The 26,908-nt window shown below is 44.3% G+C and overlaps 1 protein-coding gene across 1 annotated transcript in view; it reads right to left on the bottom strand.

Annotated features, from left to right (window-relative positions):
- IQCD (IQ motif containing D) overlaps positions 1-26,908 on the bottom strand; it is a 486,987-nt gene that overhangs the window by 164,976 nt on the left and 295,103 nt on the right. Inside the window, exon 3 of the mRNA XM_069619238.1 lies at positions 24,664-25,613. Coding sequence (XP_069475339.1) covers positions 24,664-25,557 — 894 coding nt within the window. The 5' untranslated portion in view covers positions 25,558-25,613. The remainder of the gene's footprint in view (positions 1-24,663; positions 25,614-26,908) is intronic.

Genomic DNA, 26,908 nt, shown 5'->3' with positions numbered 1-26,908 from the left:
CGACGGAGGGATGACAAGGGGAGAGTTTTAGGGAGAATTCCCATAAATATGCTAATTCCCTTCACCTTAGAGAACCCCAGCCACTTTGCTGGATTTTGAGGACTTGATTTTTTTACTTGGAGAGTGTGAGCCTTTTTTCCCCACTCTCTCATGAATTTTGATGTGTGTTTTACTCTTGTGTTCTTCGATTGTGGAGTTTTAGACAACTCCATAGGCATCATCTTTTCATGTGTGTCACACAGCACCCTCAGTGCAGTGACACAGGGAAGCCTTTCAGGTGGTCCCAAGGTTTAAATACCTTCTTTGGGATAAACTACTGTTTCCCAGAGAAAGTAAAGTGAAATTGACTTTACTAGTCTTTTCCAAATTCCTAGACCCAGCACACCCTATCTTACAATAGAGTGCTGGAGGGGTTACTTAGTATCCCCTAGGTCTAGAAACTCATGTAGCAGTCAAATGCTACCCTTTCCTCTCAAAATGGCTGGTGGCAGTGGTTTTACAATGAACTAGCATGATTTTTCCCGACTACGAACACCGGAAGCGTTAAATCACGGGAGCCATGTTTTTCAAGATGGCGTCTGAGCCTCCTTTGTTTAAACGGGTCCCGGTCTTCTTTTTTCGCCATTTCGTTTTTGGAAAGGTCCTTCTAGAGTTTGTCTCTGTGTGCCAAACCAGGTTTGGTACCTTTGTTCCTACGCCTTTGGTGGGCTTCAGGACTGAAGACCGCCTCTGGCGCCCGAGTGTCTGGGGTGAGCAGGAAGTGAGGGAGGTGCCCGAAACTCCCTGTGCTTGGTCTCCTAGGAGACCCAAATACACTCCGGCGTGACTGGCTGGCTGACTGTCCGGCAAGGACAGCCACCCTGCTGGGTGAGTGGCAGCTAAGCTGGAATGAATGGGAGGAAACTGGATAAAAGGAGAGTCTCTTGGCTTGGAAGGCAGAGTCGACCAATGGAACGAAAGAACCGAAGACGAGTGGGAAGAGGACGTCTGCTGCAACTCCTGGACCGTTGGTTTGCCCGGTGAAGCCCTGCTGCAGGTCCGAATCACCAAGTTCATCTCGACAGAGAAGCCCCTCAAGGACGACTTCTCCCTTTGAGTTGGTGGGACCAATAAACTTGTAAGCCATCTGGATACCATTCTCGGAGCTGGTTGTATTTTCCTCAGAGTGCTGCAGGAAACCGAACAGCCAGGGAGAAGGTCACCAGTTTGTGTGCTTGACTACAGCTACCAGAATTGAAGATTTGCCTTTGCCAGCTTTTCGACCAGTCCCCGTGCAGTGCAGGAGCCCCCCCACCCCCAACATCCTCCCTCTTGTCCCCACGACTGAGGCTCAGGAACATCAAGATCTGCAGGAACTGCCAGGAACAGACGTCTTCCGCTACATCTTTTTTTTCATTGTAAGGTACTGTGAAAACCCGACCGAGAGAACTTACCTCTCACTACGAAAGTGCTTGAAACTTTGGCAACTTGTAGGACTAGTCCGCTTGTGACCAAACATATGGATCTTTCTTTTACGAACTACTTTTGAGAACTTTGGAAAAGACTTTTCCGTTTAACTTCCAGAACTGCTTTATCATATACAAGACTTTAGCCCATTAACTTTGGCCTAACCTATTGCATTGAATCAACTCCTCTGGGGAACTATTTGCACTGTTTAAGAGTAACTGAAATATTTGTTGTATTACCATATGCCTTTTTGCTCCTACTTCAAATGCTCTGAATGCCATTTTCTCCTCCTTCAAAGTAGTTTAAATGCCTCAGAACCTGATATTGTGAAGTAATTAAGTATATTTTGTGTGATATAGATTGCCTCCTTCTAGTGAATGTTTTATAACTGACTGTGAAATAAATTAATACGTGTTTTACCAAGAAACCTTGAGTATAAGAGTCTATTTAAATACTTGTAATTATAGACCTCTTTGTAACATTGTTACAGCTCAATTTCCTCTTGAGATAAGCCTGGCTTCTCAGCAACGCTACCACAAAACTGTGTAGTACAGACTTATACCAAAGGTTGGTTTTGCTTACACCTGTAGTCCTAGTTGTGTGTAGTGGTCCCAAATGGTACTGCATACAAACGTTGCCTAACAGAGAGCTAACTAGAGTGAATCCTGTACTGTGAAAGCAAGTTGAACTGTGTATCTGGCAAGTGTGAACCCGGATGAGGGATGCCTGCAAATCGGGGTGAAGCCTAAAACACCCGACAACATTGTGTTGACAAGAGTAAACCCGGCCGAGGGATGGCCACAGTGAATGATTGTTGAACTTGTGTCAGAAAGGCTGTAGTGGACCTAACAGAGGGAGGACAACAATGAGAGAAGGATTGAAACCCAACAGAGAGGAATCCTAAGGAGAAAGGTTATTGCCCAATGTGAAAGATAAATTGAAGGAACTTATTGTTTGTTTTTTTAGCACTTCAGGTCCTCTGAGGCAAGAGACTTTGGGTAACCGAGACTTGGCCACACAAGGCGCAGATGTTTTGGAACTGAACTGTAACCTTGTGCTAGCGAGGCCCAGGAGTGTGCTGTGCTCAAAAGTCCCCCCCTTGTTCCGTGCTTGAAAACGTGGGGCAGGGAGACTCCAGCCATACCATCCTGACTTATCATTTTGTGAACACTCCTTTCTTCTTTGGTGAACATTAGCCCACACTATTTTGTAACTTAGCGGTAAGGATTGGCAATAGGTTATTTTAGTATAGGCCCTTTTTATTTGACAAGACGCCACTAGGACTGTCTTATTGGTCGTAGCTTGCTCGCATGTTAGATTTAGATTAGGCGTTTTTCTCACCCATTTATACAGTTTAATAAACACTGTTGAACTGTGATCACTTGTCTCTGTCTTTACTGTTGCCAGCACGAGTTCCTTACAGGATATCATGGTTGGGGGGATTAATGTCATCAAAATGGTGATCCTTCCTAAGGTATTGTAGTACTTCCAAGCCCTTCAAGTAGCAGTTCCGCAGAAACTCTAAGAAATTACATAAACTGATGAGGGGGTTCATATGGAATAGAAAAAAGCAGAGGGTATCTTGGAACACGCTAATGGCACTGACTCACAGGGGAGGGCTGGGGGGTTCCAAACTTCCAACGGCACCATCTAGTGGCCCAAGTGCGGGTGGTTCAGGAATGGTTCACGGGAAACCAGGATAAGATATGTCAGAGGATGGATAGAGCTGTAGTGGGCAGGCCTTTGGAGGTTCTATGGTGTCCCATGAAGGACAGACCCAGAAATATGTACCATAGTAGGATCACAGCCCTGGTGGGAGAGGTATGGGACACCTTGGTGCACCAAGTGGGTTAGACGACTTTTCCCTCAATTCTGACACTGCTATTTGCGAAATCCCCAGTTTAAACCAGGAGGGGAGCAAGGGGCCTTCGCTAGATCGGAGGTGTCGGGGTGCCCAAAACTGAGAAACATGGTGCAGGGCCAGGGTATTAGATCATTTATACAATGTAAGCAGGAATTCGAGCTAGGAGAGGGGAGAGATTTAGGTGTTCGCATCAGCAACATTGGCTGATGGCCCCAACGAACAGGAAGGCTGCGACCAAGGTCCTCAACCCTTTTGAAAAATATGTGACAACTAATTCCAGGGACAGCCACATGATTGCAGCACTATATAAAATATTCACAGACTTTTTGATACAGCCAGAATCATCTTATATGAAGCAGTGGGGGGCTACCTTGGGTCATCCAATAGAGAGGGGAGCAATGGACGCAGCTAGGGCAGAGTACACCCAAACTTACACAGGCAATCCAAATTCAAGAAATGTGGATCAAGGTCATGGTGTAGTGATATCTTACCCCAGAGAAACTACATGTGTTATCCTGCGGTATCCAATGAATTCTGGAGGGGATGTGGGGAGGTCGGTATCTGGGAGCACACCTGGTGGGGATGCATGGGCATACGGCCCTTCTGAGATAAGATTAATGTGGCTAGGGGAGACATCTTTGGGCCCCAAATACAAAGGATCTTTGAGGAGACTATGCTTGGGATGGGTGGGATGTGTTGAGATCCTTCCAACCTTCCAAAGCACAACAGAAGGCCTACATGATCCTTAGCATTGCAGCCCTGCTCTTGGTGGCACACAAATGGAAACAGAGCAAAGCCCCTACAGAGCATGCATGGACTGCCAAGATTTGGAACTTTGTGTCCCTCGAATGGGTGACATATTCAATCCAGGGAGAACAGCACAAATGTAAAGCAGATTGGGACTTAGTATTGCTGTTCCGCCAAAATGACTTTCGGGATAACTTGTACCCGCATAGACTACGGTTGTTGGGTCTGGTTTGAAGAAGTTGTTGGTCAGGTTGGGACAGAGCCACCAAGATGTCAACTTTGTTCTTTTAGTAATCGAGGGTGGAGGGAGGGGCGGAAAGGGGGGGGTTGAGGGTAGTGCATTATATTTGTTGAAATACCAATAAAATCAGTTTTCTTTGAAGAAAAACAAAATGGGAACTATTAGACTGGTATAACACATTTTTGGGGTCATACATAAAAATTTGGGTTAAAAAAATATTGAAAAACTCCAGAGCAGTAGGATTCGATGGCATGACCAACATCTTGCTGAAAAGTAACCCCATATTGTGGTCAGAAATGTTATAACATCTTTTCAAGGACGTAGAAGAAAGAAAATTCCATCTTCATGGCATAAATCATTTATCTTACCCATATGCAAGAAGGGGGATAAGTTAAATCCATCTAACTTTTGGCTAATAGCACTCTTGGACGTTTCAAGTATAATTATAGCTGCACTGATTGTGCAACATTTGGATGAGTGGATTGCGGGGACTGACATAATTAAATCATGCCAAACAGGGTTGGGATGGGGAATGCGAATGTTTAAACTACTCTGTCAATTTTGAAGGAAAGGATATTCAAGAGTGGTAACACCCCTATAATCCTGACTTGTCTAGACCTAAGTGTGGCTTTGGTTGTTGGTCTTAGACCATCCCTTTGGCAGAAACTAAAAAGATGGGGCATCTCAGAGGGACTTAAAAAAAATGATAATGTTGCTACATAAGGTAACCAAGATTATGATATGTTTGAATAGGTCATGGCAGGTCTCTAAAGAAATTGATACCACAATTGGCCTCAGAGAAGGCCAGACAGTATTCAAGCTTTACCTGTCCTACTTAGGTCCTCAATTCTTGTAATTCCTTACCGGGAAAACTAGGAATTTCCCACATTTCATAGCCGTCATGCACTGATCACTTTATTCTGATTGATGCAACTCAGATTGGCTTACAAAGAACTAGACTGTGTGACGAATCTGAGAATGTCATCCCTTCTCCCCTAGTGGGAGACCTTTCCCCATAGGGCCAGGGTGGTGTGTTCACAATACAATAGTCCCCTGTGGGTGGTGCACCGAGGGAGGATCATATGGGTGAGGAAGCCCCTTATGGGATTGGGGACAATCATATCCAGAGAATGCTGTATTCCCCCATGTCAATACACCTACATCCTTCGCCAATGCTAAATCCTCCTTCCCTTTCTTTTGATAGGACCAATATGTGCTATTGTCAACTCAGCCAACCAAATATACTTGAGCAGAGTAAAACCTCAGAGAATTGCAAGTATGCTGCATATGCCTCTATTTGGAGTACTGAGAAGAAGAAAATGACCAGGAGTCCAAGGATCGCTCTGGAGAAGCAAAGTGAATGCTCTAGCTTCTCACGATATGTGATTGGCCCAACGCGATTCCATGATCCAGCGCGTGAGTTTAAACGGAGCTCAGTTGAGACAGAAAGAGTTGTCCTCCAAGGAGGAATTCGGCAAGGCCGTGCAGACAAAAGCCAGCAGAGGGTAAGCCGTGAGCGGAGGAGAACCTGGGCGTAGTCCAGGAAGAAAGGGCTGCTCGGGATGCTGCTGACTAACACCTCCAGGCATCCCAGGCACCAGCAAAGCATCAGAGCGAGAGGACACACCGCCGGGGAGAAGGAGAGGCCCGTTGAACCTCTGCAAACCATGCCGGAGCCCCGAAAGCAACTGGAGCCTCGAGAGATGAAGAAGCTGCTCGGGAAACGCCTGAACCTACAAAGAAGCAGCAAACAGGTACGCAGGTTACCCGGGAGGTGCTGGAGGTCCGGAGAAGCAAGGGGGGTGAAGGCAGAAGCTGGAATAAGAGGGTCTTGGACCCTGGGAATGAGGTGCAAGTCTTGGACCCACAACCATATGAGAAACAGAACAATTTTGAATATTGTGAGTTTGCGAGACACACCCATATGAGAAACCAAAACAAAGCCATTCAGATTATTGCTAGTCTGGGACCCGCACCCAAAGAGAGACAGTCCACGAGGGGACAAGTGCTTGGCAGGAGTGTAAGGGAGAATTCTCTGTTTAGGCTGAATTTCCTAACCTAGTTAGTCCCCCAGCAGCTTTGCTGGATTTTTTGGGTTTTAATTCTTTCTCCTGCCAAGAGTGAGACTCTTTTACCCTCACTCTTGAGCATGATTTGAGTGTGTTTCCTTGACTCTAGATGTGTTTAATGGGCTATGGGGTCTTTTACTCCATAGGGCTTCATGTGTTTTTGTGATGTGTGTTACACAGCACCCTCAGTGCAGTAACACAGGGGTGTCATAGTGACCCCCCAGTATAGACTCCGTACCCTGGGACTGACTACTGTCTCCCAGGGTCTGTAAAGTCACCATTGACTTCACTAGTCTTAAATTCTGAACAGAACCAGTACAAACCATCATATTGTGGACGTACTGGCTGGGGCAATTCGATTGCCCCTGGGTCTGTTAGTCGAGGGGTCACGTCTGCGTCCCCCCTGATCGAGTTTTGGCTGGTGGCAGTGGATACTGCTTTTTATATTCAACCGCAAATATTTCTCTATGGGATTTTCCCATTGTTCGAGGCTACTATCTTTATTTATTTAATTACGATAGCCTCGAACATACCGCTGGTTTATTTAATTATTATTAATTCTCCGGTTGATATTTTTTGCCAAAACTCGGTTCTAAAATGGCGTTTGTTTTCTCTTCTATGACTCCAACCCTAGTCAAGCCCTTTGTTCCACTTTTTGGCGGGCTTCTCCACAGAAGCCCTCCAAAGTGGTGCCACTCTGTCTGGGGTACTTAGGAGGGGTGGAGGGGGATTTAGGCACCCTGGACTGAGTTGCCTAGGCAACTCAAGTCGCACTCCGTCCTGATTGGTCCAAGTGGTGAGCTGGCCGGCTCACCACTTAGCATGTTTGAGTGACAGCTAGGCTGAGTGAATGGGGGTTTTCTGCATAAAAGCAGGGCTTTGGGGACTGGAACTTCAGAAGTCGCCACAGGACCTAAGAATCCGAAGAGGGAGAAGCTGAGCCGACCTGCCACGACGACACCACCAGTGGAGCCCTGCTGGACCATCTCACCACTTTTTCCCAACGACAGAGGAGATATCCCGCCGGAGAGTCTTCTTCCTTTGACTGGTGGGGATAACCAGTTTCACCGTCTTTTCGCCTTCCCGACGCATCTCGTGGCCGCCTTGCCTGTGCCAAGCACCCCGGCAACCGGAATACCACGTTTTACCACGACCGCAAAATAAAGGGTAATACCTTTAACCTGAAAACTCTGCGGCTGGTTTCTTCCCTGGCAGTGCAATGACCTTCATCTTTCCTCCAAGTCGAGATCTTCTCTTCCCCTGGACGACGACGAGACTTGCAATCGCTGCCAGGAACAACTGCCACCGCTGGAGGATCCTTCCCACTTAAGGTACCGTGTCCCGCCTGGCTTCCCTTGCCACCGACTGTACGGGGTAGATTTAGCCCCCGGCTTTCGAACCTGGGTTAGCCTGGGACACCCTGGCCAAACTTTTCTGAGCCTCTCTAAACTCTTTTTCAAACTCTCTGCAAGACTTTCTAAGCCTAGTGTAACTGTGTGATCCTGGGCGCATTTGTGCTCTGCTCTCTCTAAGAGGGGGCCCAGCCTATGGACTTTGGCTCACAAGTGACTTTTGCTCTCCTGCCTTGCGAATAGTGTTCCTAAATCTTAGAGTGGTGCATCTTTCCATATTCTGTCTTTTTCCCTCCCTCCTTCAGGAACTTATTGGAGTGCCATCTATAGTTAAGCGCTCACCTCTGTATGGAAATAAGTGGTGTTAACTAAGACTTATCTGATAAGGAATAAGGGTTGTATATATTATAATAGTAACTGTGTTTAGAGTGTTTTACAATAAGAGTGCTGGAGTGTTTCAAACGTGTGTTTTTAAATAAATAATTATATACTTTGATACCAAAGCTCTGGTCAGTGTTTGCTTGTGTTATTGTATCCGAGTGCCTATTGTGTATACTTTACATACTGCCTAACTCTTCTTGAGGGAAGTCTGACTGCTCAGCCACAGCTACCAGGTGAATTTGGGTGGTACAGACTGCTACCAAGTGGGTTTACTGCTAACACCTGTAGTCCTAAATCTTTTGCAGTGTTCCCAAAGGGAACTGCACAGGTTTCTGCCTAACAAGGAGAGTAAATCAAGCAGTTCTGAATATTGCGAGTCAGACACCTGCACCCAAAATGAGAGAAGAAAATTCACTAAAAAGGGATCCTACGCTTGGTAGAAGGGGTGTTCCAAATTGTTGGGATAAAACAGTAGAAATCTAAGAAGCATATTCTTGTGACCTACCTATTGACCTTTGCTTAAGAAAATACAAGAAGGAATCTAGGGAAAAATATTACAACCCCAGCCTTGGAGTCCTACATTTGTGAACATTTTTTTTGTCACCAGTTTTATTACCTGAGAGACTGGGAATTTTTCCCTTGGTTAGATCTTCATAGAACACTTTACTTTGTGAAGAGATCATCCTTGCACAGTTAGGGACAGAGGTAGGCTTTTCTGAGACCCGACAGTGAAAGACTTCTAGTTTTGGACAATCTGTCAATTCCCTCTGTTTTCTTTGAGGCAGAGCATCCCCTCCTGGTTTAGGCATTTTTCCAACCCATTCTTGAGTAATACATGTTTCTGCCCAAAAGCATGCCACCATTATGTCCGAGCCTTATTTCTGCACCGTCACATATGGTGTTAAAAGTGGGATCAGACCTGCTTTATACAACCATGGAGAACCCTTACTTTTACTAAACTTAGTGAGCATGCTAGTTCTCCCTCAGTCACCACTAATGAGTCAATAGGATGTGATCTCTCCAGTAGAAGGGAAACAGACCTAGAAGCCATCGAAAGATAAATAATACCAACACATTTAGTACTGATCCCCCCCTCTGGGACATACATCAGGCTGGCCGGAAAGTCCGTCTGGCTTGGAAGTATGGCCTGGATGTAATGGCAGGTGTGAGACTGAGATTTTAGAGAATGAGGGTTAAAATACTACTACAAAACAATGGAAAGCAACCCTATCACATCCAGTCGGGGGACAAAGTGGCTCAAGGTATTTTGGAGAAAGCCCTGTTCCTCAAAATAGTAGAAAATATCAAACTAGAAGATACTGAGAGAGGAACCAAGGGTTTCGGGGAGGCAGATATAGAGCCAGAAAGTACCCCTGATTGCCCCTGGTGAAGATCACATGGAAATTATCCCTGATCTGGTCTTTGCACAGCGTAATGACCCAGTGTTAGCAGAGACCTTCCTCAAAGTTACTCCTGAGCAAGAAAGAAAAACTAAAGAGGGTCCATTTTCTTTTCTTAAACATGGCTCACTATATAGGGGCGATGCTAGACCAGATGTGACTCCCCACTCCCAAATTGTAGTACAACATAGCCAAAGGAGAGTGGGCAGAGGTTAAAAACTTCATTCTGACTTATCCACTCTGTCAGAAGATCAGGATTCAGTCTCCCACATCAGTTCTCTTACAATCACTTACCATTATTGATATACCTTTTTCAATGATAGGGATGGACACTGTTGACTCTCTGGAACCTTGCAAGTTAGGAAACCGGTATATATCTTAGTTATATGACTATGCCACTAGATATCCAGTGGCTTTCTTTTTGAGATTGAACACTTCACAACAAATTCTCAAACACCTGCTTCCCTTCTTGTCCCGAGTAGCCTTCGTAAAGAAATCCTGACTGATCAGGGAACAACTTTTATTAGTCGGCTTGTAAATGGCCAGACTAAGAGATATTCTACAGATAGAAACCGTCAGAACTTCAGTGTATCACCCACAAACTGATGGGTTAGTAGAACGATTTAATAGGACCGCAGGTGTCTCCCCATTCAAGCGCGGACCCGGGGATCGAACCTGTGTTGCTCCGCGTCATCTTGCTTCCAAGGTGAGGGTGTTGTCCCTGAGCTATCCTCTCAGTGCCTAGAGGAGGAGCAAGAACATCCAGTATAAATAAATCAAACAGTAAATAGGAGGTCGAAATGGACACATTTGCAGTCTCCTCACACGTGATACAGAAGTTGAAAACAAGGGCTATTCATCAAGCTTCGTATGGCGATAGTGATGTGCTTGCACACCCTTGAATGTCCTAGAACAGAGAGCAGACTACAAGGTCAACTACGGACGAGAAGCTTTGGCTTATGGTTGGACTGATGAAAGATGGACTAATTGGGAAATTGGGGAGTAATCTGCCGTGACTCGAGCACCTGTGATTCATTTTGCTTCCATGCTGCTAGCGAGCTGGAAGTCCAAGGTTGGGGGAGCATGCCAACCAATCAGAGCGTCTATTGGGGAACATGCTATACAATGTTGCAAAAACCAATCTGCAGCCATTTCCTTTGCTTTATTCAGTATTATACATATTTAAGGGTAGGTTGAGGCGTGCCGTACAGAAAAGGGGCAGCCAATGTTTACTAACCCATATATATTCCATAGGAACATATGTTCCCCTAACAAATCCTTCCTGTGAATAGGTTTTACTGTTTGTCACATAGGAAGACGTAATAGATTACGCATATTGGGGCATATTGTAATTGGTTATTTATAACGCGCTTAATAGCCAGAGGTTTCTAAGCTTAAACCCGGCGATCGAACTTGTGTTGCTCTATGTCGTCTTGCCTCCAAGGCGAGCATGTTGCCTGTGAGATATACTCCCAAGACAATATATATATAACCCCTGTATAATCAACTTTGTGTGTGAGCATCAGTCCGTTGTACGTCAGTTCGCCCTGCTTTATTGAATTGAGAATAAAGTAGTATTTTGTCATATTTTCAGAGTCTGTCCAGTTATTTGGTCTGAGATCTTTATCGGTAATTCCAACTAGCACAAGAGACGCTTCATGGTGCTAGAGCACAATCGGATATCACAGCTAGATAGAACGGCCAAAACAAAGATTTATCACATCAATCTGTAAAAGGAGTGGAGGGAGGATCCAGCTGAAACAACTTCTGTATTGATAGCCAGTCTCCTGGCAGATGAAGTAAATGGGATCAACCTAGTTCCTGCTGATCTGTCACCCAATAACAAATAGGACATTCAGACTCTGTTAAACCAGTTCCCAGTGGTCTTTGACAGCGAACCAGGGAGAGTAAAAGGGTTTTTCCATTATATCCGTACGCCTCTGTATAAATTTCTCAATTTAAAACCCCATTGAATTCTGGAAGCCCGTGGAGAAGTAGTCTGTCAGGAAGTGGAGACAATGCTAGCTTCCGAAATAATAGAACTGTTGCAGAGTCCCTGATCCTCGCCAATAGTCCTAGTAGCAAAACCAGATCAATCGTGGAGATTTTGTATTGACTTTAGAGAGTTAAACGCATTATCCCAGTTCGACAACTAGCCCATGCCCGAGATCTGCAGTTTTTCTCTCTATGGTTGATTTAACTAAGGGCTACTGGCAGGTGTCAGTGAATCCAGCAGACAGGGAGAAGACCGCTTTCTCCACTCTCCGTTTTGCGGGGCCTACTTGGATGACAGTTATTCATAGGAGAACCTGGGATGAGCACTTAGTACACCTCTATGAGGTTACCAGGGGTCTGAAGAAACCTGGCCTTACCGCTAACCTAAAAAAGTGCCATCTGGCTCAACTGGCCATCAAGTATTTGGTTGTTTTTGTCAGCAATGGGCTGCCACAACCCCAAAATAAAAAAGGTTAGAGCAGTACAGGATACCCCGGTACCAAAAACTAAACGGGATCCAACAGCCTTTATTGGCAAAATATTATAGGCGGTTCAGACCAAACTACTCCTCCATCTTCTCCTGTCTTACCGACAAACTAAAGAAAGCGGAACCCAAAAAACTCAAGTGGGACAAAACCAATCAGGCCGGCTTGAATACCTTGAAGCTTATCCTTTGTAGTGCCCAGCTAACTTCACCAAAGAATGTATTCTTCAAACCGACGCTTCAAAGAGTGATCATCTAGGGGCCGTCTTGTCCCAGGAATACAAGGGGATAGAGCATTCAGTATTATACATCAGTGAGAATCTCTTCCAGCGAGAATAAAATTATGCAACAATCTAACCTCAGGCTCTAGCCATCAAGTGGGCGGTGGGGTATTTAAAGTATTATCTTACTGGTAGAAAGGTCCAACCAGTTACTGATCACTCCCCCCTCACCTGGATGAGTCTCCACAAAGACATGAACACCAGAATTATGCGCTGGTTTCTTTATCTCCAACCCTACTGCTTTCGAGCGGAACACAGGAAAGGTAAAGAACAGGGCAATGTGGATTTTTTGTCTGGGTTTCCACATTGAGATGAGGAAACCAGCTGCATAAGGGGAAAGGTAGTGACGAATCTGAAGAGACCTTTTCCCATTGGCAGGAGAAACAAGCCATTCTGAGTACTGCGAGTCTGGGACCCGCACCCAAAATGAGAGAATAATAATTACTAAAAAGGAATCCTACGCTTGGTAGAAGGAGTGCTCCAAGTTGTATGGATAAAACAGTCGATATCTAAGAAGCAAATTCTTGTGAACTACCCATTCCCATTTGCTTAAGGAAATACAGGCCGGAGAGGCCCAAAAGGAGAGAAAGTAGTACAAGAAGGAATCTAGGGGAAAGGATTACGACCCTAGCCTTGGGCTCCTACATTTTTGAACATTTCTTTATTTTCACAAGTTTTCATTACCCCGAGAGACTGCAAACCTTTCTACAAGGAACACTTTACTTTGGGAAGGGATCATCCTTGCACCATTGGCTTACGTTTAGTGTTATGAACAGAGGTAAACTTTTTTGAGACACAACAGTGGCAGACTTAATAGTTTTTGACATTCTGACAATTTCCTTAGTTTTCTTTGAGGCAGGGTAACCCATTCTTGAGTGATAAAGGTTTCAGCCCGAAAACATGCCACCATTGTGTCTGGCCTTAGTTCTGCATCCTCACAACTGTTTCCAAACAATATGCACTGAGGAACAACTTGAAAATAAATGAATAAGTCAAGAATATTAGTAGGTTACAACAAAACCAAGACATTCTCAATCTCCCAGTTTATAGGAGGAAGGCAGTCCATTGGAACATACTTTTTCATTGACCCGTCTAGCTTACTCAGTGTATGGAAATAAAAGCCAAAATATTCTAGGATAGATTTGAAAATGTCAGTAAGCAACTAAAGCACAAACGAAGCTCATCACTACAACCTTCTGTAAATTATCTTGCCTCCCATTGATACATTTCCATAAAATAAAAGTTGTTCCAATCATAGTTTATGGTTTAGAATTGACCAGCCCAAAGTTGTAAGAGGGCCTAAAGAGAATCGAAGGAGGTGTATGGAGATCAGCTCTGTGGTTACTGAATTCTGTGTCTATTCTGCCTGTGCAGGAACTATATGGCCTGTCGTCCCTCAAAATGTATATCTGGTGGAGGAAATTGCAACTATTGAGCAAGGTGCTCAACCCATTGAAGAATGTATTGCATGAGGATCTGAAAGGGATGCGTACCCAGAATCAAGTGGTTGACGTGGTCTCTTTTGTAAATGAAAGGTTGTTTCTACAAGAAATAGGATCAAATTAGCCCGGGCTGATTTGTAAGTTGCTTTAAACTGTTATTATTTGATTATATGCAAAAGACACCTTGGCAATGCCTACACTTCCCATAATTCCTCATAAAAACAGCACGTGCGCATTCGAGGAAGTGCTTCGGGCAAGTGCTGTTACGCTGTTTCGCGGGTAAGGGAGAAGTGTTGAACAGCCTCTCGATTCTTTTGTTTTGCTTGCATTTGCCATCAGACACATTATAGCCAGACATATTTGCCATTCCTGAGAGCTGCAGCCTATCCGTATGACCCTTAATCGGACAGGCAGCATCGCCACGCTATGGCAACTACGCAGGCCCTTACACTATAAAGACCTCGATGCCGGCCCAGGCGCCACTCTTATTGTTGCCAGATCCACCAAGGCCTACATCGGTTAAAATGCCCAATACTGTGAACATGGTTAAGAACATAGTTGTTATGACGTGCTCTTGCATCTGTTTACAGCCGACATCAAGAATTACTGAGTGACTGACGGCCTCCCTAGTCAGCACATTTCCTACATCAGCTCAATAATTGTATTCGATCTTACTCCCCAACTCAAAAAAGCTGATGTCCATTCGGCAAATCAGACCATAACAGATGTGTCCACGCCCCCGATTCAATAATTGAAGCAGGTTACACTGAGCTCCTGCTTGAGATTACATCTGGAGGCGCTGAAGCCCCAACAGTGGCTGAGGCTATGCCTTCAATGTTAAACCCGCAAGATGAAAGCTTTGCTCCCATGAACTGCTAATGAAGGAGTCCGTACCCCGCACTTGCAATGATGCAACACTCACCACTCCTGAAGCACAACCCAATTCAGACCCTCTAGCGAACCAAGCTTCACCTGCCTTTCCGTCCTCTCCCCTTAATTCCCCTGGTGCTGCAGCTGCACTTTCTCAATCCCCAATCCTATTGCCTCACCCGACTCACAACTCCTCGGCTCTCTCCATTTCCTTTACCAACACCACTCCTAGGAGATTTCCTCAGTCTGGACACCTGGAACACCCAACTGACAATGCATCTCCATACTTAGCTCAGACCATTGCTGCTATGAACACAGCCTTAATGTCTATTACAAAGCTATACGAGACTCTAGATAGCAAGATTAGCTCTCAAGCACACATGCTGATGCAATTACTACAGCGCGGTCAGCCCATCAGTGCTACAGAAAATATGTTAAATACTCCCTCCTTACTTCCTGAAAATTCTAACCCTTTGCTGGTAGAACTGCAAATACCATCCTCGCACTCGATTGGCACAGACCCTATTAATATTGATTTCTTTTATTTCTTTATTTAAATATTTGTAATGCGCCACATGCTGTTCAGCCTCAGAGCACACACAGAGGACAACAGACAAACAACACACATAAGAGGGGGAGAGCAGGGGGGTCAGCGAGGAGAAAGCAAGCTAAATTCAGCCCGGATTCAGGTTGAAGAGTTACGTTTTATTTGTTTTTTTTTTTAAAAAGAGACAGGTGTTCCGCCAAGCAAATATGTCCTGATAGAAGATTCCATTGCAGAGGAGCTTGAATATTGAAGGTTGTACCCCCAAAATGTACCAGTTTATACCTAAGTTGGATGAACGTAGGGCAGGCGGAGGAGCGAAGCTTCTGCCACCTAACTTGGGTTTTACTCTGTCAATGAGATAAGTCGGGTATGCATTTATTCGACACTTGAAAGACAGAGTCAGGATCTTGTAGGTGATCCTATGTCGAACAAGTAACCAATGGAGTGACCTCCTAGCCTCAGAGATATGGGCACATTTAGGTTGTCCCTGAATGGCTCGAACCATGTGGTTTTGTGTGACTTCCAGGGCTTGAATGTTGGCCTGTAGGGCGCCTGCTAAGACACTACTCTAGACTAGATTAAAATAGTCAAGCCTAGAGTTGACTAGTGCGGAGGCAAGCAGGACACAGTTGCTGGTAGAGAAAAAGGGGTAAATATAATTAATTTGCTTTGTAATCAGGCTACAGGATGAGCGAATAAAGGCGACATTGGGTCGCATTGATAGCACATCATCAAGAACGACCCCCAGCGTCTTCACCTTCTTCAGCACTGGAATGATGTTGGTAGCAATGGGGAAGTTGGCATAGGCAATATCTAATTTGTTCAGGTGTGCTTCTGAGGCCACAATCAAGAGTTCCCGATCTTTGCAGTTAAAGTAATAGTTCACTCTAAAATGTTATTGTCACAAAAGATGGGCAATCATCAAAAACATATATTAAACATCTTTTTAAAGAAAGTTCTTATGTAAACTTTTGAGCAAACAAGACTCAAAGTGTTTACATGGGAGCATCCATTTTATCATTTCAAGCAGCCTCCTCTGTTCATGTTAATCTCTGCCTTGGCGGCACTAATCAAGCAGCAAAAGCCCCCTACTGGGAGCTTTTCCTTACTGCAGCCAGAGCAGAGCTGAACATGGAGGTGGCTGACTTCACTTTCATTTTACGTTTTTTGGTTGCTCCCCAAGCCCAGGGAAGTACAGAAAACGTAAAATGGAAGGCAGAGCAATTAGAAATACTTTGCCGGCTGCCAGTAGAGTTTTCATAATTACTGTCACTTTCTTTTCTAGTTTCCCGTGCATGAAACTAGAAAAAAAAGTTGCAGCAATTATGAAAACTCTGCCGGATGCTGTCGAATTATTCATAATTGCCTGGACTTGCCTACAGGCAAAGGCGCACCAATTATAAATACAACGTTTTTGTATTTATGATTGCCGTGGTTAGAAAACTACGGAAATCATAAATACAACCTCGTTGTATTTATGTTTGCGGAGGTTTCAGCTTTGAGTCTCCTGGGCTCCCCGGACCCGGGGAGCCCAGGAGACTCAAAGCGAAAACCGCAGCATCTATAAATACAACAACGCTATATTTCGGGGGAGCCCAAGAGACTCAAAGCTGAAGCCATCGCAAACATGAATACAATGTTATAAATGCTGCGATTTTCTTTCTAAGTTTCCTGGGCTCCTCTGGCCCGGGGGAGCCCGGGAAACTTAGAAAGAAAACCGCAGCAATCATAAATACAACCCAGTTGTATTTATAATTGCAGTGATTTGTTAAAAAAAAAAAGAAATAAGCACTTACCTGCATGCACCCTTTCTGCCTGCATTCCCTGCTCTCCGGCAATAATGAAGCAAAAGCCACCCAGTGGTAGCTTTTGTTTATTACAGCTGGCTGGCTTTTGCTTCATTAGTGCTGCAAGGGAAGAGCTTAACAGAAGCACAGGAGGCTCATCTATTTCACAAAATGGATGCCTCCTAGTGCTTGAAATGTGCGACTTTAAAAAATAATTTGTATATATATATTTTTGATCATGACCCATCTTTTGAGGTAATAAAATTTCAGAGTGAACTATCCCTTTAAGGGCGAGCACCATCCAGGCCTGGATGGCTTTATAGATGATATTAATGGCAGCCGAGTCCTGCTCATAATTCCAGCTCAACTGGATGACAACCTGGGTATTCATCGGCATAGTTTGTATACCGAGCCCCCAATGCATCCAGCATGTCAAGAAGTAGTTGAATGTAGACATTAAATAATGTGGGAGAAAGACATGATCCCTGTGGGACCGCACATGTTTGAAAAATGGGGTCTGAACATTCTTCGCCAACAGCCACTCGGACAGTGCGGGTAGCAAGAAATGAAGAAATCCACTGCGAGGCGAGATTGGAGCAATGAGCTACTTCCCTCAAGTGTGTCACTAAGAGCGGGTAGTCCACCAAACCGAAGGCCGCCGAGAGGTCCAGAAGCACCAGCAGGGCGGGATGAACATTATCCACCATGTCGGCCAAGGTGGATTTAAGGTCCAGCATGGCGGTTTCCATCCCATGCTGAGCTCTGAACCCCTGATGATCGCATACAGTTACAACTTACTACTGCTGCTATGGAACCTGCACTGACACCCCTGGACACTTTGCTTCAGGCACAGTCCAAGCCTGAGGAATCTAGTAAATCTGCCTTTAACATATTTATGAGAGCAAAAAAAGACACCAGCCCCCCAAAGTGAAAAACTCTGAAGAAAACAAAGAACATGAAAAGTGCAAACTGTCCACCAGGCTCTGCGTCGAAGCACTTTATAGAAACGTTACCGTTCCCAAAAAGGGCTACTTAAGTAGCTTCCTTGTCACTTGTCAGGAAATATGCTGCTATAGCTTCCACGAAAAGCAGGTGACTGAGGCAAATGTCCACCAAATACTGAGATAAGAGCCCCTCAACCAACTTCTGAAAGTCAACAACCAAACTCTCAATCCATGATAGGAAATAATGAAGCGATATTGTCACTGGCCGAGCCTGTCAATACAATTCAAGTCAGCGACCAGCATCAAAATACCATGCCTGCTTTGCAACAATGCAGAGACTCTGTTCTTTAAGCAGTAATAATAAAGGAGTCAGTAATCTCGGCGCGCCTCCACTCTCCACCAATCGTCTGTGTTAACACAGTTGAGAAACCTGTCAGTACTCTCGACCAGCGGAGAGAAGAAATTGCCAAATCAGTAAAGTTATACATTCAAGCAACTCAAGGCTCCCATCAACAATGGCAAACACTGAATGTCTCTCAGAACCAAGCGTCTAAACCACAGCAGTTTACTACTGTAGATACTACATCCCTTGAAAATCAGACTGGCCCTAAACCATTCCCTATGGTCATGAAGCATGATGCCAAATCTGACAATTCCTATCACGGTCACCATTTGATAATTGAATGCAGGGGGAGTCCAGACCCTACATATGACCTAAACCGGACATGCATGCTTAACATCTTGGGTGATGTTCCGGCTTTGGAGGAACTAACAACATCATATATCCACTGAGTAGAATTTTTGAAGGACACGGATCTCTCGATAGCCAGGATCTGGATAACGTCTGGCATTGTCTTAAGTGCCATCTGGCACGCTAGATCGGCAATTCAAGAGTTAGGATTCCATGTAAAGCAAGAAAACTCATTCCAAAAAACTACTCAACTTAGTATGGACAGAAAGCAGCTAAACACTATTCATCAATCACAATCCAATGTAGATCGAAGTCATCTTGATGATGACGCTTAGGCATTAGAACCTTCCTTTAAGATCACTTGTTCCCGAAACTTAAAACGAATGCTGCATTGTTTTCAGCCGTCCCAGAATGGAACACGCTCAATTGCCTCATGACCTATCTCCACCAAGTAGCAATCCAAGATTCCAACAACCAAACGCATCACACTGGCCTCCTGGAATACCCGAGGATACAAACATGTATTGCGACTCTCGCCCAAGGATTGAATAAATACGACATTGTGAGGCTTCAAGAAACTTGGCTCTCCAATCCTCCAGTGTGGGATGGCTATGACTTACTCCTTCTCCCAGCCGAAACTCAACCCGAATGGAAGACCTATGGCTGGCTTCATTGCCACAAGGAAGGCTGCGGGGCTGCGCCTGGAGCACTGGGCAGAATCGAACAAATGTATTCAGCTAGCGAAGAACACAATTCAAACCCAGGTACTCGCCCTTATCAATGTCTGCTGGAACCGTCCAGTAATTATCTTTTTCCAAGACTTGAATGATACACCTTGGACCTAATTGCATCTGATCCTACGGTGACCCACACTCTTCTAGTGAGAGATTTGAACATCTGTTGCATTTCCAAAAATGGGACCCAGCCATCCCTCCTGGTGAAACATTGGACCAACTTCACGAAGGAACATTCAATGATTATGGTTAATGGTTCCCTCCAGGGAGACATAACGCCTAAATGCACTTGGAGGCATATGAATCAGGAAGCCATAATCGACTACATGTTTGCGAGCACTGCTCTATTTGCAGTGGCTGAGACTTTTCAAGTCATTCAACAAGACCATAGCGATCACAAATTAATAACTCTAATCTGGAACAGTGATTCGCCCTCGTTCACTCCCACTGAAAGATTGCATGGTAGTTGCACGATCAACAGAGGCAGAAATCGATTCCATTGGACATCTGATAAATTAGAACCCTTATACACTTCCATTGAGGATCATTCCCATTAGCTCTGCTGAAGAACCACTGAAGAGAGGGGTCTCTAAGTCGCAGCCTTACAAATCTTTCAACGACTGCCTTCCCACCTCTCCAAACCTTCGCACAAGCATAAACACACCCATGATGCTGATTTGCAAGAGAGGAAGACTGCGCACCGGAAGACAAAAATACAAGCTTTGCACCTTCCATTCGACCGGAAGATTCAAACTTTAAGATCTCTAAACACGCAATACAAGAACTGGTTAGCATCACAAAGCTATTTTAACTCAGAAAGATGGGGAACTTATGCTAAAGACTTTGGCTTCAAGAACTTGAGATAACTAAATGAGGCCAATCATGCCACTAGGCTCTCCGTCCAGATCAATGCAGTCTCGGAAGAAGCATCGCATGATTATTAAGCCAAACTCTATGCACCTGCATTCCACAGGGGACCCCCAATAAAATCTTATACAAACAGGCCCTTTTCCATTGACTTCGAACTTGATGATATTAAGAACTACATTGCAAAATTGAGCATATCGAGAGCTCCAGTACCGGACGGAATAAGCAATCTGATGCTCAAAACCCACCCAGCACATTGGCCTAGAATACTATTTAGTGTATTCAATCAAATAAAACAAACACAAACTTTACCTCGATCTTGGTGCAAATCCATAGTGATTCTGATTTTATAAAAAGGTGAACACCTCCAACCCAGTAACTACCGCCCTATAGCACTCTTGGATGCCTCTAGTGAGTTGTTTGCGTGCCTTATTTTCAAAGAGTTTAACTCTTGGACGAACAAACAAAATGTACAGGACCCTTTCCAAACAGGCTTTATACATGGACTAGGAACATCTGTTAACCTGTCATGAGCGCAATTAAGGCTCAATGCTCCCAAACAAACCAGCCACTGTATATGGCTTTTGTAGATTTCAAGTCCGCTTTTGACTCTATATCTAGGGATCTTTTGATTAGCACACTCTCACACAATGCCTGCCCGCAATCTCTTGATGCTCATTGCTCAGTTACACACAGACACAACAGTCCAACTGCACCTAACTTTGGACGGTCATATGTCTCAACCCATAAAGACCTTACGAGGGCTGAAGTAAGGTTGCATATTGGCCTCCGCTCTTTTTTAACTTTTTTATATCATATATAGTCAAATCTGATCCTCCGAAGCTAGGTCCCCATTTGGTCCCATGGCTTTTTTATGTGGACGATTTGGTCCTTTTATCAAAAACCCAAAAAGGCCTTAAGAACTTACTAGGCGTATTAGAACATTAGCTAGTGTGGGATCGATCTTAGTGTGTGCGCTAGTTACCAATCTCGATTGGTAAGTGAACAATTCAAAACTACCAAGAAATATACAAAAAAGAAGAGAAAAGAAGAAAGAAATTATATGTTCAAGGTGGCAGCGCGTGTCAACTTCCCACAGAGTTTGAGATAAATGAACAGACAGGAATTGCAGATACTGTATGTTGGCCTTGAGAACGACCAGGGATGTCGAAACACGTGTCAGCTGTCGGCAATTTGAAGAATAAATACAATTTGATGACTGCAGTGACACTTGCTTGATACCAGTTCATTTTTATAAACCATAGGGGTGTATTGAGCTGGAGCACCCTTCCCATGTTTAATTCCTATGTATTAGAACATTGCACTGATGAGAATCATCTCATGATAAACACGGAAAAAACAAGATTCTGTGCAACATCGCAGGCATTTATCATTCACAAAAGATATGGAAAGTTTCCCTTTTCGCCCGTATTAACCCTCTGTCTGCAAAATGTCGTACCGATGGTCCTGTACGGTGCAGAGACAAAGAGAAGAGGGACTACAGTGGCCTTTGAGTATGCACTAGTGTGACATGGTTCTGAGGTTATCTAAAGGGCGTGGTTTTGAGTTGTTTTCTGAATGTTTGAAAATTGCTTTCAAGTCTAAGATGGCGGGGTAGCTCGTTCCAGTAGGAAATGGCTTTGGTGGAGAATGCTCTACCTAGGCCAGTAGCTTTTATTCTGAAGTTGCCCGACACAAGCAGTCCCTACTTTTCAGATCTTCGGCTTGGCTCATACCACTTCAATTCCTTCTTAAAATAGGCCGGGGCTGCTCCCTATAAGCAACTATGGACCAGTGTCAAGGATTTGAAAGTGATGCGCTCTTTCAATGCTAACCAATGGAGATCTTTTCTGTCATTTGTTATGTGTTCACGTCTGGACTTGCCTGACATGGATCGAACTGCGTTGTTTTGTATTAGTTGACATTGCTTGATGCAATTACTACTGGCTCCCAGGAGCAGGGCATTTCCGTAGTCCAGCCGTGACAGGATAGTGGCTCTGGCTATTGTGGCACTATTTTGTGTGTTTAGAAGAGGCCTGATGTGGCATAAAAGCTTTTGATAGTATTGACAGTTCCGCTTTAGGTACAAAGTTTGAGCCTCGGCTCCTAATGATGATTCTAAGTAAATCCCGAGTGTCTTGACTTTGCTTGACACTTTGATAGGGGAATCCTTTATGAGAAAGGAGGAGTAAGCTGGGCTTGCTTTCCCCGGATAGCATGTATGTGTGGAGATTATGTTGTCTTTATAGAAAGTGTCCGATTTACTCCAAACCAGGAAACTTATTGCAAATTCTGCCATCATATTTGGCTACTTCTGAGCATCAATTTATAGCCAAATGGAAGCAACGAATTCCGAGTGTCTTTGAAACCGCAGACTTTCTCCCTGAACTACTTTTCAGTAATCCAACTCGAGCCAAACAAAAGATCTGTCAGAAAGACTGGATAGATACACGAGAAGCATGTTTCACCTATTCCTCCTTTAAAATCAACCTTCATGCCTTAAAAAAGCATGGAGTCTCAGACTTACTTGATCAGATTTCCCTCCCTGCTCTACAGATCAGCATATCTACAATTTCTCTTAAATCTGTACCACACTACAGACTGTAAAAGAAGCAGGTCTAGTTTCGCTCTCTTAAATTCACGAAGTAGGAGAGCCTGCTTTGTGGGGGAATTTAAACTCAGACGTTGAGAAACACAACCATCAAATACACATTCACATCAACCAGCATGCAGCATTACATTCCCCACGATGGTCACACCTGGACATCAGACACGTCACCAAAAGAAAAAAAAGACAGGCTTCCACACGACTCCTCATTGTCAACCATTAGCAACCCAATATTAGGCAAATCCCCCCTCCACCGCAAGCAGCAGCACTGTGTATTCACCCTGTATTATATCATGTGTTACATGCAGTTAATAAGCAACCAAATAAATGTAATCAACATAACACATACAGACAGACAGTCAGAACTTTATGTAAGAAACTTAAGGGTGTTCTCCCGATTAGACCCCAAGAATACCTTATTCAGGTTGCCAGGGAAGGACTGGAGTTCTCAGATCCCAACCCTCGGGGTGGACAAGCAAGGGAGAATCACCTGGGTAGGAGAACCCAGGGTTATGCTGGGGCGGGGAATGCCCCACGAGAGACCCGGTATTACACCGGGGAAGAGGAGGACGAAGTCCCTGGGGCTTTTATAGGCTGCTCCAAATCAAGTGCCCTTGCACCTAATGCATCTCCCTTACCAGAATCCAACAACCCCTCTGCATCTGGTTAACCTATTAAGAACACAAGCCCCATTGCACTACACCTCCTAGAATCCTTTTTTCCGGTTGCCTACCAGAGTACTCCCAGTCATTCTTCTCCCCGTCCCTCTGATTATTTCCCAAACTCCCAGTCTGCTTTAACCAAACACCAGAGTTCCCACAATCTCCCCTACTCCTTTCACAACAATAATCCCGGTTCCTCTCTCGACAAATGTTTAAAATTATTATTTTATTGATTTTTCCCCATTCATTTTACAAACCTTCCGAGTTTACCAACCCCCCCCAGGACGAGAGTTAAGGAGCTAGGAGGTAGAAAGAATCCCCAGAGGAATATGAGGGATATAATTCCTTTTGAAAGTCTGCTAGGGTGTCTCAGTTTCGAAGCAAGGCGGACTAACACCAGAGCCGCATACCTGACATGTCCCAACATAAGGGTCAGGCAGAGTCAGGCAACTGCCGATTACTACACACTCGACTGTGCTTTCCCTTCCCCACAGGGATAAAAGGCATAGCACGAGAGCACACTTTGAGCAAGGCCGAGCCCACGAGGAAGCAGCTATTCCAGGACAGCAGTTCAAACGGAGGAGAAAGGCGGTGAGACTTGAAAGGACGACCAGGAGGGAATTACCTTTGCCCTTTTCAACCCAGACCCACAAAGCCTCTGAGAAAGGAAACGCAAGACCGGTAGTCGCAGCTGGCGACTGGTGCAACAGATTTTTGCGGTACGTGGGACCATCCCACACCGATAGCCAGGGTGGGGAGAAGCGGTTGCCATTGTGGTACCATCCTTGACACCAGCGGCAAAAGAAATACCAACAAGTTCAGCACAGCCCGTGATTCAGAAGCAACTGATAGTGGAACGGACTGTGTAAACTCAAGGTCTTTTGTGAATGAAATTTGTACAAGAAAGATCTGGTGCCACGTGGTATTGAAGATTGGTGAAGAGGCTGTTGAAGATTTAGCTTGTGACAATCTAGTGCCTTGCTCCGGGCCTTTGCAGTAGTGGAGAAGGTGGGGTGGGATATACTAGAAATCGCTAATATTATATAAAGGTAAAAGGTGATTATGCTGTTGAGTCCCTTTTCACTTGCACAAGGTCTCCAAAACTACACGCATTTTCATAATCTTGAACTTCTGTCAAAACATTCACCAACAATTTACCTTCAGATTTGAACCGATTCACACATTTCAGATGGTGGCCTCAACGACTATAACCCTTAATCCACATAAGAACAATTCCATGCAATACATTACCTCTGCATCCCGATCTTCAATCTCTTTGGCCAGATTTGCCTCTAGCACCTTGATCATCTCTGCATGTTTTTGTTCTCTTTTAATGAGCTCGGTCAGGTGACGCGTCTGTTCATTTTGCTCCAGAGGGCTGGTGAGAAGCTTTTCAAACAGGAATTCTCGTAGCTCAAACAGGGCCTGGATTAAATTCTGGATGGGCACAGCACTGGCACCGCTCTCAGCTCTAATGGTCTCAGCTGCTGCATGGTTGGTGTGAAAGAGCCTCAGGGTGTTCTTGACAGAGCTTCTAATGGCCTGTTGGAGAAGAGGGAGCTTGCCATTGGCAACGCCTTCTCCTTCCATGCCAGAGAAGCCCCCTACTCCTTTCTCCTTGTTTTGGAGAGCCTGTTGTACTTTGTTCGCCTCATCCGTGCGGCTGAGGAGGGACAGCATGCTATCCTGCAACCGCTGGTGTGCCCGGATGGCCCCAGACAGTTCAAAGCCCAAAACAACACCAAAGCGGTCCAGGTTTTCAGCTGTATAGAAGAAGAGGCTCACCATTTCTACATTTTTAATAGTCTCATCCATAACAGCCATAACTCGCTGGGTTTCAATGGTGGTTAGTTTTTTCTGTACTAGATCTTGGATCTTCACATGTTCTTCTTTGGATGGGGGTTTGTACACATCCATCTTGGATTTACCATTGACCGAGTTAATCCTCACTAAAGGCTGCTCGGTCAGCGAAGTGGACAGTGGCATATCAGCTTGGTTTAATGATGCTGCAATCTGCTGAGCAGAGCTGGTCGGTGATGCTGTTAAAGGTGGGGTCAAGTGGGCCAGTGTGGTTGCAGACTGAACAACCGGCAGTGGCTCCAATGCCGGCAACTGCGGAGCAGGGAGAACCACCTCGGTTGCCATGGCTACACTGTAGACTCACCAGCTTGGAATTTTCTAACGTGTTACTTTCAGTTTGCCTGGAAAACAAAAGAAACCAAGAACATTAAAGCATGAATTTGTGATGATCCTGCTCACTCACTGATTTGTCTAAACATTGAAAGAATTATTGTCGCTGTATAGACTTAGTAATAGATTGTCTAACAACCTTCTTTCTAAACTTATAGTCCCTACAACCAGCTTTGTCAAAGTTTGGTTAACTATTTTTGAAAATCTCATGTTCAAGTATTACTTTCACTTGTTTTGGTGAAGCGTAATATTAAAATCGATGGTAAATCCGGGTGTTGGCAGTATTGCATTACACACAGCATATGCACTACTGATCATTTATTTCTTAAGGATACATTTATGCCTTGTGAGTGTAAAAAGGAAATCTGACCTACTTGATGGGGAGGTTTATAAATGCAATCAACTCACAGAATGAAATGCAGCAGTTTTAGATGAAAAATATCACTGTACTAACCACTGTATGGAAGGTTATATTGTCCAAGTAAAAATGTGATTATCATGTTGAATCAAATATTAGTTTAATGTTGTATTTAAAAGCCTTTTATACTGCATGGATGAACACCATACTGGTCTTACAGCACCAAGACTTGTCCGGCTAGTATATTATGACACCATCTGGAGTGACCGAACAAAGAAGGTTGCAGTTACCCGTAGATAAACTGCACATCCTCCTATTATTGATTCCTATAAGTTCATATGTAGAGAACGTTGCCTAATCCCCTCCAAAAACAACAACCCTATTTGAAGAGTATATATTTAAGGTACAAGACAGCGTGTCAGAACTCATTTGTTTAAAATGTATTTCATCATATTTTAATTGTGGACATTTTTTTTACAAAAAGAGCATATCAAAAAATATATTAATAACACATCTATAGACAAACCAATTGCTAGACAATACACATTTTATCACATCAACCGAAAAGAAGCTCACGTCTCACATATCATTCCTTACATACTCTTTCATCCCCATACATACAAACAACCACTCATACTTGTGCAAAAAACGCAATCCTGGTAGTTTTGGTCTGTGACTCAGAACATCCCATCCATTGGGTTTAACATTTTAACAATTCAAAATACGCCTATTTGACATTATTTTGTTTATAAAAATATATAAAACACTGGGTGGATGTTCCAAAGTGATTTATGGACCCATATTGATACCCATATTTTATCTGTGTGAACCCAAGTTAGAGCCAGACCACAATCTGTGGTGAAAAGGGAAATGGTAGGGGTTGGGGGGGGGGAGATGGTCAGAGGAAAAGAGGAGCAGTAGTTGGATGGTAATGAGACAGACAAATGG

Source organism: Ambystoma mexicanum, chromosome 10, assembly GCF_040938575.1.
Source record: "Ambystoma mexicanum isolate Mex_15411 chromosome 10, UKY_AmexF1_1, whole genome shotgun sequence".
NCBI classification, from domain to species: Eukaryota; Metazoa; Chordata; class Amphibia; order Caudata; family Ambystomatidae; genus Ambystoma; species Ambystoma mexicanum.
The sequence above is the reverse complement of the archived record's forward strand: the minus strand, read 5'-3'. Positions and strand labels throughout refer to the sequence as shown.